Source organism: Thermothielavioides terrestris, chromosome 1, assembly GCF_000226115.1.
Source record: "Thermothielavioides terrestris NRRL 8126 chromosome 1, complete sequence".
Taxonomy (NCBI): Eukaryota; Fungi; Ascomycota; class Sordariomycetes; order Sordariales; family Chaetomiaceae; genus Thermothielavioides; species Thermothielavioides terrestris.
The window spans coordinates 3,099,376-3,118,217 of NC_016457.1; the positions used below are offsets into that span (position 1 = coordinate 3,099,376).

General features: G+C 47.4%; 4 protein-coding genes across 4 annotated transcripts; 2 read left to right on the plus strand and 2 right to left on the minus strand.

Annotated features, from left to right (window-relative positions):
• Positions 1–4,121: 4,121 nt before the first annotated feature.
• Positions 4,122–5,281, minus strand: THITE_2107873 (uncharacterized protein; the record flags this gene model as incomplete). The annotated part of the gene is made up of 3 exons (XM_003649313.1): positions 5,132–5,281; positions 5,026–5,061; positions 4,122–4,969 (listed from the first exon to the last, which is right to left on the minus strand). Coding segments are annotated over exons 1-3 (791 nt in total), but the record flags the coding sequence as incomplete, so codon positions are not given.
• A 6,226-nt stretch (positions 5,282–11,507) lies between these two features.
• THITE_162666 (uncharacterized protein) lies at positions 11,508–13,176 on the minus strand. The gene is made up of 2 exons (XM_003649314.1): positions 12,346–13,176; positions 11,508–12,178 (listed from the first exon to the last, which is right to left on the minus strand). The coding sequence occupies exons 1-2, from the start codon at positions 13,064–13,066 to the stop codon at positions 12,084–12,086; spliced, it is 816 nt and encodes a 271-aa protein (XP_003649362.1). The 5' UTR covers positions 13,067–13,176; the 3' UTR covers positions 11,508–12,083.
• Positions 13,177–13,560: 384 nt separating this feature from the next.
• THITE_154514 (uncharacterized protein) lies at positions 13,561–15,419 on the plus strand (the record flags this gene model as incomplete). The annotated part of the gene is made up of 2 exons (XM_003649315.1): positions 13,561–14,718; positions 14,784–15,419. The coding sequence occupies 2 exons, from the start codon at positions 13,561–13,563 to the stop codon at positions 15,417–15,419; spliced, it is 1,794 nt and encodes a 597-aa protein (XP_003649363.1).
• A 738-nt stretch (positions 15,420–16,157) lies between these two features.
• On the plus strand, positions 16,158–18,177 carry THITE_2141215 (uncharacterized protein; the record flags this gene model as incomplete). The annotated part of the gene is made up of 2 exons (XM_003649316.1): positions 16,158–17,163; positions 17,267–18,177. 2 exons carry the CDS (start codon positions 16,158–16,160, stop codon positions 18,175–18,177), a joined length of 1,917 nt encoding a protein of 638 aa, XP_003649364.1.
• Positions 18,178–18,842: the final 665 nt, after the last annotated feature.

Here is an 18,842-nt window from a genome sequence, read left to right on the forward strand (position 1 = left end):
GCCGTTACTGTCCTTATCCCCATAGTATTATAAAGTTCTTCAAGGCTCGTATATCCAAGAGGTCGAGAGTAGAGAAGCGTTAGTTCATCTATATAGACGACCTAAATATCGATATATATAAATTAAACTTCCTCCCTATTAGAACGCTCCCTAGGGAAGGCGAGTGATACTAGATCGTAGGGAGGGCGAGTAATGCTAGAGTCGTTGCTGCTCACGACGTAAATTTTACTAGTATTGCCCCGTTGTATACTACGAATTCTAGCTAGGGCAATTCTAGGTTGTCTAGTTAGGATAGCAAAGCGATAGACAAGTATAGATATTATAATATAAGAATGGTCAATCAACCTTTTTATATTACTCTATAGGACTAATATATCTCTAGAGATATAGTAGGATTTAACTATAAAATTTCGTTCGCTCTAATACTAATGTGCCTATAGGGAAGGGGCTAGAACGGAGGATATAGTGTAAATAGGGCCCTATATACTTAGTAGAGTCTGAGTATTGATTGTAGGGCAGGCGATGTAGATAGATAGAACTAAGTGCTAGAGTGATCTCATTTTATATTCGAGCTTTACCTCTGCCTAGGTACCTAGTATAGTTGACTATATAAAGAAGATCTCTTAACGACGACTACTAGCCGTTATTTCTATAATAGGGTGAACTGCTATAGGCCGTCTAAGACGCTGGCCTAAGCTATTAAGGGCAAGTAGGCTATAGTAGTCGATGAATATGTCGCCGGTGATCCTTTCCTTATCAACATTGAACTCTCGATCCTCAATGGTATTAGACCTTCCTATCCTCTAATCTACAGAGTATTACTGACTAGATCTACTTGCTTCCTAACTTATTACACTTAGCTTACCTAATTAACTTTTTATTTTCTAGTAAATACCTCTAAAGTTTTCTTTCTAGGTTCCTACCAACCTCTCCTCCTTCTACTACTACGAACCTCTCCTCTTTCTACTACTACGATCTTCTCCTCCTTCTACTACTATGAACCTCTCCTCCTCCTAACTAATTCTTTTTCGCTATCGTAAAGCTTCGCTAACCTAACATTTCATTCCTCGTCTAGTCTGTTTCCAACAAGATTAGTAACAACAAAATCGCTATAGTTGTTTTTATATTCTTATTCTTTTCCAGATTCTAGGTAAAATTATAGGCAACTTACTAATGATTAGGATATAAAGTTAATAGTAGATAGTACTTAAAGAGGTATAATAGTAGGAGGGAAAGCATTGGCTATAAAAACTAGTAAAAAACTAGCTAAGGAAGTCGAAAGCGACCCCGCTAAGGAATATACTAATAGAGAGAACTTGTTTAGTCGATTATTTAGCAAGTCTATACTCAGATGGTATAGAGCTATAAAAAAACTGCCTAATAACGTACTTAGCCTAACTCTAAGGAGCCCCGACAGCGGGCTTACCTTGTATAATATCTACAGTTTTATACTCTCGCTCCTAGACTACGACGAAGCCAATATCGGCAACAACGCTATTAGTAGGGCCTAGAAGGCCTAGAAAGAGGCGTATCCAAATATTGTAGAAATAGCCCTACGATTCCTATCTAAGATATAGACCAAGGACGGCCAAAGGATCGAGCTCAATAAGTATAAGCCGTTGATCAAAGCGAGGTTACGACTAGTGATTAAACTACTTATAGACGAGATTATAACTAGCGCTAGAATAAGTATAGCAAAGAAGAGTAAGTCGCCCTATACTACCACGTTTTTTTTATAGTAGGCTGATCCTATACTAGAGAAAATGCTCGCTAAGGAAGTCGTCGTTATAAGCGACAAAAGCGACGACGAGCAACTAGCTAAGCTAGCCCCAAAGAAATAGAAGGGCGCTAGCAACTAGAGTATAAAAAAGCAGCTACCTAAGAAGAGTAAGACGCCTCGTACCACTATACTTTTTTTACAATAGGCTGATCTAAGTGCTAGAGAATATATTCACGATAAAGAAGGGAGACGTCGATAACGAGAATGACGCTAAGCAACTGGCCCTGCCGGTCTTGAAAAAACGGAAGGGGCCTAGCAACCAGAGTGTGAAAAACCAGCTAGCCAATAAGCGCTAAAGGAACTAGCTTCCCGCCCCTACCAACCGCAACGTACAACCTAAACCAGGCATAGCCCCTACCAACACCGAGCTAGGTATAGCTCTCTATACTCCGGGTCCAGCTATAGCTTTCAATACTCGCGAACTAGCCATAGCTCCCTACAATCCAGAGCTAGCCAACGCTTCATACTACCCCAAGCCTCCGCCTCCCTACACCCCCAGGATGGCCATAGGTCCCTACTACCACGAGCCGGCCATAGCCCCTTACGCCCCTGAGCTAGCTATAGCCCCTTACGCCCCTGAGCCGGCTATAGCCCCCAACAACGCTAGGCAAGACAATAGCGATATATAGCCAAAGGGAACAATGATCTAGGCCGACTCTATCTACGGTAGTATTCCTATTGACCCTACCTTGGTTCAAAATAGGGTTGGACAGCTAGTCAACTACGAAAACGCAATTGAAGTTGGTATAGCTAGCAGCAACAATGGCGAGAATGGAGAGGCTATAGACTATAGAGATGCCAGAGCTATCACTGACGATAGAGCGGCTAAGCATATACCAGAGACAACGGAGCTAGAGGAGGCGTTGGAGCTGTAACTAGCATCTTAGTGAACTAGGTAAGGTATTGCCGTTTTTATAGTCGGTTAGTTTGTTACATATAATTATAACAGTTAGACGAGAGGGCGTTAGAGCTAGAGCAAACGTCTTAGCGAGCCTAGCAGGGTCATTGCAATTTTTATAGTTGGCTCGTTGCGTTGAGTCTTAATATATATAGCGTTCCAATACTAAGCTTTTCTACTTTTTACATTGAGTTGACCGGTATACCTTAGTTAGTACAAAGCTAAGGGAAGGGTCATCAGAGGCTTTTGGGTTTACTATAGCCAAAGGGGCTTAAGGTAGAGAGGGCGTTGTCGGGGCAACCGGAACCTACTGTAAGAACTTAAGATCTATTTCGCACTATATTTATTACTATAATATCGGAGACCTATAACCCAATGGCATAGACTATAAAAATTACCACTGGTATACCAAGATTGAGATGCCTATAGTATATAGTACTCGACTGCCGCTAGACCTAGTCATTCTAGCACTGTTACCGTCGCTAGCTCAGTTGCAAAAGACATGATGCCCTTAATATCCTAAAAGCACTCTAAAATACAGCGATTCTAGGTGTAGAAGAAGCGATAGATAGTAGAAAATGGCCTTAATTGCAAAATAAGAATATATACAAGGCGCCTTCCTTGTAAGTATACAATTTTTTTCGTAATAGGTAGTTGCTAGTAGAGCAACTTCCTCTTATAGAGCGTCACTATACGGAAGATACAATAGAGTATCAAGCAACTTACTCAATATAACTAGCCCTTGCAAGATGATGACCTAGAGTAGGAGGTACTATGAAAACGAGACAATGTCGCAAAAGTAGGGGATGTCGTATACCGAGACAATATAGCGATAGATTGAAGGTCTCTGTTCCAAGTGTAGATTGTACAATAGTACAATGTTGCATTTAGGAAATAGACAGATAGTGCAATGTATTTTGTAACAGCAAACGAGTTGAGTACGAAAACTATAGTAGAAGATTTCGTAGAGAGAAACAAGATGTACAACGGGATGGTTCTCAATATGTAACATGAGTGCAGCTTACAACTTGCCATTCGTATAGGGAAATGGTGCGGGGGAGTATTTTGTAGCAGTAAGATGGGCCCCCCAAACGGAGGACGTATTTGCCACTGTGAAACGGTGGCAGGGATCATTTTCTCACAACCCGGTGGCGCGCTATGGTATATCCCATCCTGTCGGCGTAAAGTTACGTCTGCAGAAGTGGGCTTCACCAGCTAGTAACAGATTTACCTCCTTTGCACCATCAGGATCGGTATCATCTCACTCCCTAGGCAGCAATCCCAATTTCCCTTAATTTCGACCCACAGCGTGACCCAAGCTCATTCCAACCTCCACGGCCACCTGAATCTTCTGCTTGCTCAACTCCACCAGATCCTGGTCAAACTCGATTCTTCCTTTCTCAAACGCCACGATGATCGAAGACCCGCCAAACTGGAAGATGCCCAGTTCATCACCCTTGCTCACCTGCGCGCCAGGTTCCCGAAAGCGCTCGTGAATCCTGTAATCAAGTCATTAACCCGCCATCAGTATCCGCCTCGCATTCGATCTCGTCCTATTCCAAAAATCCCTGCGATTACGCGGAGGGGAGCCCTTACTCAACCGATCCCACGTCGGTCGCGCCGATGGCCACAAACAGCACGTCCCCAAACGCCTCGGTCTCGATCACGACGTACTGCCGCCGGTTGCGCGTCAGGATGTCGACCTTGCTCTGCAGCGCGACCGCGTCGACCTGGTAGTAGTCGCCGGGGACGCTGCGGAACATCCTGATCCTGCCGGCCACGGGCGCGTGGTAGCGGTGGTAGTCCTGCGGCGACAGCCGGAAGCTGGCGACGGCGGCCTCGCAGAACCGCAGGCCCAGGTCCGTGTCCATGACCAGGTTCGTGATGCTGAAGTCGCGGCCCTTGATCCAGAGCTTGGTGGTCTCGGCGACCGACTCGTACGCCACCGCGCGCGAGTCGGCCACCACCACCGCGCTGGACGCGTCCTCGGCCGCGTGCGTCGGCCGCGAGCCCGGCTTGTGCCGGCGCGTGAAGAAGTCCTCGAAGTTGGTGTACTTATCCGGGTCCGACGGCTCGAAGTCGTCCATGTTGATGTGGTACGTGGCGATAAACTGCTTGATCTGCTTCTTGGACTCGGGCTGTCCTTCCTTCTTGCCCTGGGTGAGGGCCGACTCGTGTAGGTAGAGGCGCATCGCATGGGTCGTGTCGATCCATTCGGTCAGGGGATTGAAGAGGAGGATAATCCTCAGCTTCTTGAGCAGTGGTTGCTGCTCTCGCTCAAACTTGCCGGTCTGGGCTTACTTAGCCGGACATATTCATTGGGAAAGATCGGCTGCAGGAGGAATACCTTGCGGACGAACGTCATCCATCCCCAGTGGGCGTCCTGTGATGAGCCATGGACTCGCGGTCAGTTCATTCCGCTCCGCAGTCATCGTCGAGCACATTGTACGTACAGGATGAACCCAGGACATCACGTAGTCCAGAAATTGATGAAGGATGGCTTGGAATGGCATATTTTGCTTTTTCTGTGGTGCAGTTGTTGATGTCAGCGCTGTATAAGTTGTCCTTAGACAAGGTTGGGATCGCTAGACAACCGCCTGAGGTTCATTATCTATCGTGTTTGTCCTCAGAGTTCATTTCAGGTCCAGAAACACGGCATGACGTCGTTGCATTGTTGTTGTTGACTACCTGTAGTGACGTCAACACAAAAGCAGGAGCCCCTTAGGAACTAGTGTACACTTCGAAATGCACTGACATGAATGGTATCCAACCCTAGATTTGGGAAAGGCTAATGCGGAGCTCATTTGTCAATAGACCAAAATCGGTTCTTCCCCTCAACTACGAGTCTGGGATGGGAAGTTGAGGCCTTCTCAAAGCGCTCACCGACGGGCATCAAATGTAGTCTGAATGTATCTCTCTGGATATAATTCAACGCCAAATATATCTGTCTTCGGACACGCTATAGCCGTGATTGAGCTCTGTCCTTTGTGTCCCTGCTGCCGATTTTGACATGACAAAGCCAAATCCAATGCTACGCAGCGCCACTCCGATACTAACGAAGAGCTACAACGTGTCAGAACCAGCCCGGCCCAGGGCACCGGGCCAGCCCACCGAAATTAAGATCCACCGGCTTGATGCCCAACTGCCGCCCAAGACTAGGCTCCTAATCAGGAGAACTCTCCTACAATACAACATCCTCAACACCACGATTGATCCCAGTTATATACATTACTTACATCGTAATAGCTTCATCTTCCTAAGCCTATATAGCGGTTCTAACAATTAAGAGTCTCATTAGCTCGAAAACCTAGCCCTATCTCTAAGTATATAGCTCTATATATAGCGCTTAGTAGCAACTACTATATCTTCGAAAGCCGATATAAAGATCGATATTATCCTAGCTAGCCTAGATAACTAGGTAGCTTAGAATCGTAAGTTCGTCAATAAGGCTAAGCACCTTAACCTATTCGACTATTTCGAAGATAAGGCGGAGCTCCTCCTAAAGCCTATACTAGTAGATACCTATAATCTCGCCTATAAACGTATCTAGCGTAAGCTCTAGGAATATATCGTTGAACTATAGGCTTCTACACTAGCTATAGCTATAGAAGCTCTAGCTAATCTAAGAGCGTCTACTATAGGCGAGTAGTGGCCTAGTACTGCCTCTATAGCCTAGGATAATGATATAGATTCCTAGACCCTCTCTAAGAACAAAGGTCTATAAGAGTAGCCTAGTATCAAAGTACTAAATAGCTGCTAAAGGAAGCTTTATAATAAGAGGGAAAAGTAGTTCAACAATAATATCGCTATCGTTATTATATAAGTCGAGAAGGATCTAGATTGTAAATATAAGGACTATAAACATTAGACCAATTACCTTACCTAGATATTGACCTTTATAACTACTATAGTAGTAGCTAACTACTGGTCTACCTACTTTATAGAGTATATTAACCTTCGAATATAGTATAACAACTTTAAAAAGACCACTTAACCAACTATCGAAACAATAATAGAGCTTTAAATATATATTTATACCTATCTCAATATATTTAAATACCCTAGGAATATATATATTAAAGAGGCTAATTTCAAAAGGTAGCTTATTAAGTAGAAGAACCTAATAGATAAGGCCTCTCTCTAGAAGATAAACAAGGCAAAGGATCCTAGCTTATAGTTCAACGAACTAATAGCTATATTAGAGAAGCTATTCCTAAGCTTTATTTCCTTCTATACTATAAGTAAAATAGAGATTCTTAAGAAGCTAACCTTTTGAAATATAGCTATAGAAGTCTATAAAGGTATATACCTATTCCTTAAGAAGGCGCCTAGCTATATAGGAAAAGGATCCTTCCTAATATACGGCCCTAGAGAGAAAGAAAATAAGGACCGTAAGCAACTAGAAGATCAAGAGGATCGCCCTAGACGCTAAACCAGTTGTAAGGAGGGAGCTAGAATTGGCTAATTCTACTCTAAATGTAAGCTAAATGTATCTATAGCTCTTAGTACCTCTATAAGGTCCTTAAGTATATTAAGGAAGTGCTATATCTACGATCACTTCTATTTAATTAAGCAATACTACTATTTAAACCCTAAGAGTATACTACCTAGGTAGGAACCTAGAGAATATATCAAAGCTTATATAGAGGCTAATTTAAAGGCTAATTCAACTCTATAAGCAGAGGCCAATAGACTTTGGATAAAGAGGTCTAGGAGTAGCCTCGCTAACAATATAAAAAGCGATATAAACGAAGATCTACTACTATATTAACTAGTTAACTACTCTAAAAGAGCTATAGCTATACTCCCAACGAAGGAGCCTAAAGTCCCTAAAGTGGATATAGCCAAGGCCAACGCCTCTAAAGAGAGCACTGCTTCTAAAGAGAGTACTACCTAGGAAAAGGGTAATGCCTCTAAAGTAGGCACTGCCTCTAAAGTAGGTATCGCTCCTAATATAGGCAATGCCCCTAACGTAGGCACCAACATTATAACGATATTTAGCTACTAGTATATTATAAGAACATAGCGGTAGAGAGCTATAGGTAAATATATAGCGAACTTCGCTATAATCCTAGCTATATTCTAGATAGGCTAGAGATATCCCCTAATTAACTTAGTGATCCTAGATTTAGGGTCAACTATTTATATTGCTAACTATCTAAATAAGTTTAAAAAGCCTTCTAAGTTAGCTACGTCTAATGACTATATCTAGGTAGGCGAGTACCCTATTTAGATTAAAGGATATAGCGAGATAGATATTAAACTATAGAACAATAAAGGCATTATAGTCCTTATATTATACAACGTAGCTTACTGCCCAACCTTCGTATATAATATCGTATCATTGGAATAGCTTAATCAACAAGGGATCTAGTAGGACAACAAGCTAGAGAGTACGCTAAACTATCTATTTAGACGCTAAGATTATACGCTCCTTAGATATACTATAAAGAAGCTCCAACAATATATCCTTAAATATATATCTAAAGACTATACACCTATAGCCTTTACCACTTAAACAAAGAGGCTTGATCGCTAGGCTCGCTATATAGAGAGTGTAGCAGATATTATAACTTAGCACCTACGCCTTGGCTATATAGGCCTAAGGGCCCTTGAACACTTCGTCAATTGCTTGTAAGAAGGGCGTATTAAAGGCGTACTAACGTTCGAATATAACGGCTATAGCCTTAGCAAATTAAAATATAGGCCTAATTATATTCCTAAGCTATTGAACTATAGCCTAGGCGACAAGATTGCCTTAGATCTATACCCTTTCTAGGAAGGCCAATAGCGCTTTAAATATCTGCTATTAGCAATAGATCGCTATTTAGGTATAATATAGAACTACTATCTATATAATTGTAAAGCATTAGGTATCCTAGCAACTATCAAACATCTTACTATATTGCTTAAAAAGTAGTATTAGCTATATATTAAGGTCCTAGAGTATAACAACGAATTTATATAAGCAAGCGCTATTACTACCTAAGTAGAGAGACAAAGCATCTAAATAGAGCTTTCAACGCCTAATACACCTATATAGAATGGAGGCGCTAAACGCTTAGAGGATATAATCAAGGAGAAGGCTAGAACAATAGCTATCAACGTATAGTTGCTAGAGCAACTATAGCTAGAGGTCACTAGAGCTACAGTATATCTCTACAATAGGACACTATCCTTAATAATAGAGTAGATAACGCTACTAAATCGCTTTTACACCTTCTTTACTAAGAGAGATAGCCTAAGAGCCTTAGAGTATAAGCTGTACTAAGGGCATTTGAAGGTCTATAGTTACAAGGTATTCGCTATAATAGATACTACTAAAAAGAAAGAAAGGCGCTTTGAACGGTTCTAACTAAAAGCTTAGATTAATTACCTTATAGAATACAATTCTTTAAATATCTACTATATCTAGAACCTAGCTACTGACTAAGTAGTATATATATATAATATAATCTTTAACAAGAAGTAGATATATCTAGGCGATCTAAAGCTTATAGTATAAGACATTCCTTAGATAGACCTTAAAGAGCTAAAGCGCTAGCTCAACGCTAAAGGCGCTAATAATGCCGATTAGCTAAATAACGGCGATCTTACGCCTATAGCTAAGGAAGAGGATATAACAGAGGCGTTCAATATACTTTTAATAACCTTCGAAGAACTAGAAGAGAGCCTAGCTACTACTAAAGAAGTGTTAGATACTATTATAGTAAAAGGCAATACTATAAGCACCTTCCTAGAGTTTTAATATCTAACTCCTCTATCTACTCTACTAAGTACCTTGATTATAGTTGCCTTCCTAGGCTTACGTTCGTCTAGAGCCTCTAAAAGAGTATTCTAACTATAAGAGGCTACCTTTAATATAGGAATATTAGGCCTTAAAGCTACTAAATATAGGCATTTAAAGAGGGTCCTCTATATAGAGAAAGAGAGAGAGGAACTCGCCTAAAAGAGTAAAAAGAAGGCTAAGAAGGTAGTCGGTACTATTAAAAAGGAAGATAGCGATACTAAGAGGATTACTTAAGAAGAAGTCGACTACCTATAGTAAGAAGGTAAGCTTAGATCTATCTACTAGTTGATACTTCTACCTATACCGCAATAGCACTTTGAACTTAAAGATTACCTACTAGGCTAGCTATTTCTAGAAGCTAAATCTAATTATCTTCGAAGCTATAAAGTAATAGGCTTCTAAGAAGAGATTCGCTACTATAATAAGGAGGTCTAAAGTAAGTAGATCCTAGATTATATATAGGTATATGTCTATAAGTTTAATAAGAGTAGGTACCTCGTTAAATGTAAAGCAAGGCTAGTAGTATATAGCGATTAGTAAAAGAAGAGGTTTGCTAAAGAGAACTATATAGCTATACTCGCTATATAATCCTTTAGAACAGTGCTTACTACTATAGCGAGGTTCGACCTAGAACTAAAGTAGTTCAATATAGTTAACGCCTTTGTTAATACAAAGATCGATAAGGACATCTATATAGAAATACTATATAGCTATTGTAAGCTAGGAACTATTCTAAAGCTAAAGAAGGCGCTTTATAGCCTATAAAAGTCTCCCTTCCTCTAGCAATAAGAGTTAACGGCTACTCTAAGGAATCTAGGGTTCTAGGCTATACTATAAGAGCCCTATATTATAACGAACAAAGGCATTATTATCTTCTTTTATATAGATAACATCGTCTTTACTTACTATAAGAAAGATCAACACTAAGCTAACAAAGTAATTAGCTAGCTATAAGAAAAGTATAAACTTATAGGAGGAGATAACCTTCTATAGTTCCTAGATATAAGGATTTATCGCAACTATAAAAGGCGCTTAATTTAGCTTAACTAGACGGTATATATTAAGAAGATTGTAAGGTTAGCCTAGAAAGAAGGAGAGCTAGAGACTCTAATGGCTAAGGGCGAATTGCTCCTATATAACGATATTGCTAGCTACAGCTCTATTAGGCTCTATCAAAGGAAGGTCAGCTTAATCCTATATATAGCCGTCAATATACGCCTAGACATTGCTTTCGCGGCCTTTAAGCTTATACAATTCAATTAGAACCTAGGACTAGAACACTACTATATAGCTAATCGAGTATTATAATACCTCTATTAAACAAGGTTCTAGGCCCTCTAGCTAGGAGGAGGAGATATCCTAATTATAGCTAGTGATACTAGCTTCGTCAACAATAGTATCGATCGTAAAAGCTTACAAAGTTATACTATTATCTTATTTAAAGGGCTAATTACCTAGCGAGCTAGTAAGCAAGATATAGTAACTATATCAACTATAGAGGCAAAGTTGTTGGCACTTATATAGGCAACAAAAGAAGATATATTCCTTCAACGTCTATTAAAGGTACTAGAGATCTATCTAAATAATAAGATCCTATCGATCTAGTACAATAACAAGTAGACGATCTAGCTAATTAACACTAAGATGCCTATACTATAGACAAAGCTAAAATACATTGATATTTATAACCACTAGCTATACTAAGAAGCTTAGAATAAGAGGGTTAATATAGATTATATACCCTTGAACTAGATATTGGCCAATGGCCTAATAAAGGCGCTAGAACTAGAGCCCTATAAGAAGTTTATAGCAATACTCAATCTAGCAGATATTTAAGCCCTCATCGAGATCTACGTCTATTAAGCGGTATAGAAGGAAGAAATATAGAGCTAGAAGAAGGCTCTAGCCGAATAGAAGGTTCAGTTTACAATATAATATATAGGATTAAGAAAGGTAGGCGTATAAAGCTCAGTAGATTAGGGCGATAGTAGAAGGACCTCAACACTATAGAATTACTAGATTAGGAAGGACGTAGCGTTGGGAATAGCTTTATAGATTACTAGATTTAGCAAGCTAGAGCCAGAGGCTCGACCTAGGGGGATATATCAGAACTAGCCTAGCCTAGGGCACTGGGCCGGCCCACCGAGATTAGGATCCACCGGCTTAATGCCCAACTGCCGCCCAAGACTAGGCTCCTAATCAAGAGAACTCTCCCACAATACAACATCCTCAACACCACGATTGATCCCAGTTGTATGCATTGCTTGCATTGTGATAGCTTCATCTTCCTGAGCCTGCGCAGCGGTTCCAACACAACGTCGATCGACTCGAACAATGTTGATGTCGATTGCAGCCAGGTATCTATTCAGCCACATGCCGGTCGAGTACGTCACGAGGCTGCCGCGTTTCCATCATCAGATTCGGCTTCCCGCTTTCTCTGCTTGAAGCGGTAATCTCCGCCATCACACTCTATCCCCTCATTAAGGGACCTTTTCCTGGTCCCCTCGAGACTTCCACCCGATCCATTCCGGCGAGCATCAACATCTGTAGTGTCGCCCCCTTCTTGCGAGGAGATGTTGCTCCGTGGGGACGGCCACTGTGGCCTGTCTCTTCCTTCACCGCCGGTCAGATCTGGCGAGGTTCCCTGCTTTCGCCGAGGGCTTGCGGACGACGGGCTGGGAATCGCGCTTGCAGGCGCTTTGCCCGGGGTCTGTGTCGAAGGAGCATAAGCCGAGGAGTTCTCGGTCAGTTGAGACGGCTTGGAGGTTCCTAGAGGCAGCATAGCGCGGGTCGCGCAATCTGTTTCTGACGATAATCTTCGCGATGTAGGCGATTGTTGGCGAGAGATGTGTTCGTCGTCGCCCCTATTCACAACACCTTTCACGGCTAACACCGCGTTGTCCTTTGGTAAGGTGGGAGACGGCAGCTGTCGCTCCAAGGGTGTCTCCTCTGCATCCTCGCACTCAAGAACCCTCCACGCCGAAGGAATGCCGTTCCAGAGCAGATCCGCCTCGTCGTCATGGACGAACTTCGGATACTCAGGCCATTGCTGCGTTTCAGATCCTACGTCGTTCCCAGAGAAACTGAAGTCGCTATGTTGTCTCTCGCCATCACCTTCGGTACTGCCACCGCTGTCACCAGAGTCATGGCCATCGGCGGGGTGGATTTGCAGGGCCTCATGTTCGTTGCTGCGCTCTCCCCAACCCCAGACGACACCACATACACTTTGTATGAAACTGTCAAGACTGCCAGTTGTCCCCACTTTGGACGCTGCGGTACGGGCAGCCTCGGAGGGGAATGGCGTTCTCGGGGAGAAGGATGCGTAGAATATGTCGCGGACGGTTTGTTCGAGTTCCTTGCGGCGCGCCTCGAATCTCTTAGCGAGCAATTCTTCGAGGTGCTGACGGCTCTGAGCCTCTTTCGCAGCAGTAAGCGCGTCGGCAAAATACGCATCCTCGTCTAGCAATGGGATGGTGATAGTGTTGAACCGTCGCCAGTAGTCCGACCAGAGATACCTGGGGTCGCGAAAGCCCGGCTTGGCAATTTCGATCCAGATCGCGTTCTTCTTGTCGGTGATTTTCGGTGGCTCAAAAGGCATCGTGGGGGCGGTTCCAACGGAGTTGCAGCGTAATCGAAAGAAAATCCGTGGTGGTGGCCGCGCGCGAGTGGATTGTGGATAAGGTGGGAGAGAGGGCGGTGGAAGAAGAGTGTCCAGCCTGGTGGAACGAAGCGCTCGTTGATGATTAGCGCTGCCCGTTTGGCAGAGCCGAGGTTTTGGGGGGGGGGGGGTGATTAGGTAATCATGGGTTTGGTAAGCCGCTATCAGGCACCAGCGGGAGCCCAACCAACCGACCATGTGAATTGAATTACCTACCTTAGGTATGCAGGAAGGTAGTGAACCACTGGGCATCGCTCGAACCTGAGCTCCCCGCGACTGGTTTATCTTTCAACTTCTGCTTTTCCGATCTCAGGCAATCAGCCCCTCGGCGTCTCTCGTGCATCATGCCATATAGCAGTGGTTCTACTCAACCATTCACAGACTCGGCGGAAGTGAGGCGCCGTGTTGCAGACAGCCCACCTCAGCACCCGGCCATGCCTGTACAGGGTGTGCCTGATGACGACAAGCCTGAACAGCAAGAGGCTAAAGCCAAACGTGGCCTCGAGGGCGAAGGCCAAGACACACTGGCCACTCCGGCCAATCTTCCAGTCGCCGAATTGATGGAGACTTTCACCAACGTGTCGCTGACCACATCGCCGGACGCTCGGCTTATACTCGCTTGTTCTCGGCCACCGGAAGGCGAGACTTCTGCAGTCATCCGCCTACCTCACAGTGTCGGTGGTTGGGACATGGTTGGCGTGGTGCAGCGCACAGTCGACGTGGATTTTGCCCTTGTCATCCCCTTTTCGATTCCGCACCCTCATCGACCTCCCGAGATCCTTCACGGACAAGCCCAGTGTAGGATTTACTACGACCCGAGCAGTGACGACTGCCTGCTGGTCAACGAGTCACCCGGTCCCATCTACCTGACCGACCTGGGCCCGTCTGGCGGTAAAACTAGACTGTCACCCACTCAGCGTCGCATGGTTTCGCCCGGCCTCTGGAGAATTTCGGTGGGTGATGGTGGCGACATTCGGCGACACCTGGTCGATCTCTTGCTAGTCCGAAGGCAGTTTGTTGTTGATATCGCCGAAGCGCCACGAGACACTCCTACCTCTGCCAAGCGGCTCGCCTCCGGTGATGAAGAGGAGCCGGCAACCAAGCGCCAAAGACGAGAAGCTGATGTGTCTGAAATCCTACTTGTCCCCACTGTGTCTGGCGGTGCTGGCCTACCAAACATATCCGGGCTCAATGCAATCACCAGCTCTCCCAATGCCGCTGTACTGACTACTGCGGCGACGCCTGGACGTCAAGTCATCCGAAAACACGGCGCCTCAGTTCTGGATCTGTTAGATGGGGAAATAGCCATCATCAAGACGACACAGCCAAAAAACCCTGAGATGAAAGCGGCTCCTCTTCCAGTGGTATCCAGCCGAACGTCGAGCGCCAGCAGCCCGGCCACGTACGAACTGGGACGGTTCGGAAGCATCGCCGACTCGCGTTCTTCCTCCGTCTTTGTGGCTCAGCACTCGGAAATTGCCGAAAGGATTGTAGCGAAAATCGTCAGATACGAAGGCAAGACCGCAAACGACCTGGCCAGCTGCGCAAGGAGATGGCGTACGGAAAAGAGTTTCCTGGAAAAGCTGCGTCATGTAAGCCTTTTGTGTTAGTCATCCAGCGTGGTCTCCTGGTGAAGTCGTCTAATAACTCCCTACAGAGAAACATCGTCTCGCTGAAGGCGTTCGATGGCCGCATCTTTGCCTTATATATCGAGCGTCTCCCGCCATCTCTTCACCGCGGCATGCACTCGCCATTCCACCCGTCCGATGCTGCCGTCATTCTCCGAGATGCCCTCTCCGCACTCGCTTATCTCGAGACCCAGCAGATCGTTCACAACGATATCAAGCCAGCGAACATTGCTTATTCGCCCCAGCGTGGCGCCGTCCTCCTTGATTTCGAAATGGCCAGGTTTGTCCATGACAATGGTCCTGTTGGGGGAACACCGTGGTACATCCCGCCCGAGTTTGCCGAGAATGGGATGCGTGGTGCCCCTGGGGACATGTGGGCGTTAGGGATCACGATGCTATACGTGCTTGGGAAGATTTCCCTTCCCGAGAAGGCAGTGGCTGGCTGGATGATCCATCAGGTGGCTAATAAGCATGGAACAGCGTATCGTCAAATGATGGCTTGGGTGGACTCGGTGACTCTCGTGAGGCAAAGGTTGAACCGGGAAGATAGCACGGAGCGGGTGGTGGACCGGATGCTGGAGCAGAATCCGGGATCGAGAATCCGAGCCTCCCAGGCTTCAGTCACTCTCATTAGCGGTGGGAAAGACGTTGCCAAAGGTTCCTGATTCCCGGCTTCCTGGCTTAGATCATCACCAAACTCTTCCCGCCTCGATCATCCTAGACAGGAGGGAGCTCTTGCTCTTCAAACAACAGCCTTACCTCGACACATACCCTTCGAAGTACGAGAGGTCGCGGTTCATGTGTTCGTCTAGCAAAAACATGAGAACAACGTCTAGCAAAAACATGAGAACAACGTCTAGCAAAAACATGAGAACAACTCTGAGCTACATCGCCTTTCAGGGCTTAGAACGCATGACATGGTGAAGAAACGGGGTAGCGAGACGAACGTCTCAATACTATGTCGAGATTGCAACTTAATCCTCGGGTTGCACAACAGCGGATGTGTCACGCATATTTCACTTGCCAACTGTAATCCGTGCTGTTGGAGGAGGATCAGCTGGCTGGCAAGCATCTTGCTAACGCAGCTTTCAGGCTTGGCGGCAAGCCAGCGTTTGTTCATTGGTTTCTTCCTTCTCGACTCGTCGGATTCCTCCAAGCACGCCGTGCTCCTTTGTCTGCCCACACCGCTTATTTTAAGCAATCCTGCAATGCGACCAAGCATACGTGAGGGCTGTTGGCCTGCGCCGCAAGTTTCTTTCGTCAGGGGTCTCGACTTCACCTCTATTTACTGCAGGTTGGCCCCCGAAACATATTTGATTCTTCTTCCTCTACCTTGCTTCAGGCTGTCGAACATTTGCACATCAGTCCTGCGGAACCAGGCTCGAGAAAATAATCCGCTCGTCATGTTTCTCCGGACAGCCATACTTGTCGGCCTCGCGGCAAGGTCTGCCTTGGCGGATCCCTCGGTAACGCTGCGGAAGAACAAAGTCACGTACAGAGGAACGGCAGCAGGTGGCGTAGAACACTTCCAGAACATCCGGTATGCCCACGACACATCTGGTCAGCGACGCTTTGCGCCGCCAGAGCCATACAGCTCTCCAGAAGGAGCCGAGGTTGATGCCTCGGCGCCCGGCCCAGCATGTCCCCAGTCCAAGGCGGCGATGCCCCCTTACTTTGTCGAGATACCCGAGATCAGCGAAGATTGCCTGAACCTTCGCATTGCCAGGCCTGCGGGCACCGCCGAAGGAGACAACCTGCCTGTCGTCGTCCACCTGCACGGTGGCGGCGTCGTCAAGGGTTCGGCCTACGACCCTCATTTCGATCCGGACAAGCTGATCACGCTGTCGAAGTCGCTCAGCAAGCCAATCATCTACGTGGCCCTCAACTACCGCCTCACCATCTTCGGGTTCGCCCGCCTGCCCATTCTCAAGGAGCAGAAGTCCCTGAACAACGGCATACGCGACCAGCGCGCCGGGCTGCAGTGGGTCAAGGACAACATCGCGGCCTTCGGCGGCGACCCGGACAGGATCACCCTCTTCGGACTCAGCGCCGGCGGCACCGCCACCTCGCTCCACCTTGTCTCGTACGGCGGCGAGAAGGGCGTCCCGTTCACCCGCGCCTGGGCCATGTCGGGCCCGCCGGGCACCGCGCTCAACATGTCGAGCGACGTGTCCGAGCTGCACACCCGCAACGTTGCCGCAATGGTGGGGTGTGGCGACGAGGTCGAGGACGCGAAGTTGCTGGAGTGCTTGAGAAATGTGCCGTTTGAGGAGCTGACGAAGAAGGCGATGGAGTACTCGGTTAGCAATCACCCTCCCGGAGGGCTCTTCACCTTCATTCCGTCCATCGACGGGGATTTCTTCCCCGAGCGACAGTCGGTTCTTTACCGATCCGGTCGGTTTGTCAAAGGTGAGAGAGAGAGCCTGGTTGCATCTCCGAAACCGTCTCCGTCCGGCCTCACGACGGCCAAGTCAATATAATACCCATGCTCTGACTGACAACCCTCCCAAAGGGATCCCGCTCGTCTACGGCTGGACGATAGACGACGGCGACCTCAACGCGGGCCCCGCCCAGCTCTACGAAACCGAAGACAGCATCAAAGCCACGATCCGCAACTTCGCGCACGCGCTCACTGACGACGACTTCGCGCGGCTGTTCGCGCTCTACCCGGCCGCCGACTTCGCCGAGCAGGCCGCCAACTACGAGGCGCGCCGGGACGCGGCCGCCGGCGACCCGGCCGTGCCGGTGCACTACTTCCGCGCGTCGCGCATCCTGCGCGACCTGCTCTTCACGTGCTCGAGCCTGGACTTCGGCCGCGCCATGGCCGCCGCGTCGTCCGCTGCCGCTGCCGGCGGCGGCGGCGGCGGCGGCGGTGTCCGCGTGTACGCGCTCAACCAGACGATGCTGACGCCGGTGTTCCGTGCCGTTGGCATGCCCTACGTCGGCGTGGCCCACGGCAGCGACACTAACTACATCTTCAACGGCGTGTTCCCCGAGGGCGGCGGGCAGAGCCTCTCCCCCGCGGACGAGCGGCTGGCGGCCGCCATGGCGGGCAGCTTCATCCGGTTTGCCTACACGGGGAATCCGGCGGGGGAGGACGGGGAGGACGCCAGTCTTGGGCCGTGGCCCGAGGCGTTTCCTGCCGGGCCGGAGGGGGGCCAGCAGGACGGCGTTGAGATTCTGGTTGTCGGAGGTCCGCTAGGCACTGGTAGCGTGCGTTTGGCGGGCCAGGCGGCGGCGAGAGAGGGCGCCGGAGGGAGCGAAGAGGGCATGCAGATTCCCATCGTAGGCGCGGATGGGAGCCTGGAGGTTAGGGAGATGGGGACGAAGGAGGCAGCGGAGAGGCAACGGCTTCTGGAGGCAGAACGCCTGCTGGAGCGGTGTGAGTTCATCAATTCGCTGACCGAGAAGATCGGAATCTAGCGATCGGGGCCCGGCTGGCCAACTGGTGGGCGTTTTTTCCTCTGTTGGAATATGCGAGGCTGTTGCCCGACGACGATCTCTCACGCCTGTCTTGGCATTCGCCGCGAGGAGCACCTCAGTCGCCCTCCCTCGTTTGGACGGCAAGCCGGATGATAAGTCAGTGTGTGTGGTCCTGACAAGCGTCGTTAAGGAGCACTCTTATGTGTCGAGAAAGGTCGAGGGGGGCATGTGGACGCTGGGAACAGAACGGGGTTAACGATCGTTCGCGTCACGTCACTTATTATCGATTCCGAGTTTGTCGATGTGGCTTCTTCGTGGCTAGCATAGTCATCAACCATGGTGTTGCCTTTGCCGCAGCGCGCTTCCAGTCAGCGGCTTATGTACTGGACACTACGCGGACCGGTTGTCCCATGACGACGATTTCGGTGCCGATCTACGCCAAGTCTTGATTACACAGGCTCGGGAGTTTCGGTGGCTGTGTCAGTCTTATGCGCGACGTCTAATTAAAACTGGCGACGCTGACCGTTGAGGTCATTCATGCTGGACCAGCTTCGCCATCCCGCTCCGTGACACGGACACTGGAACTGCTAGCCTTGCCCTCGATGGTTTGTTCTGGGTACTTTATCTCCTTCGACAGTAGAAGCACTCGGGAAAGAAGCAAGAGA

Bases quoted from the DNA above. Each gene is read 5' to 3' on its own strand.
- THITE_162666 (XM_003649314.1), bottom strand. From the start codon at position 13,066: ATGCCTTTTGAGCCACCGAAAATCACCGACAAGAAGAACGCGATCTGG. The intron at 12,179-12,345 runs GTGTTGTGAATA...CCTTCGACACAG, and splicing joins CGCGGTGTTAGCCGTGAAAG to ACCCCGGGCAAAGCGCCTGC.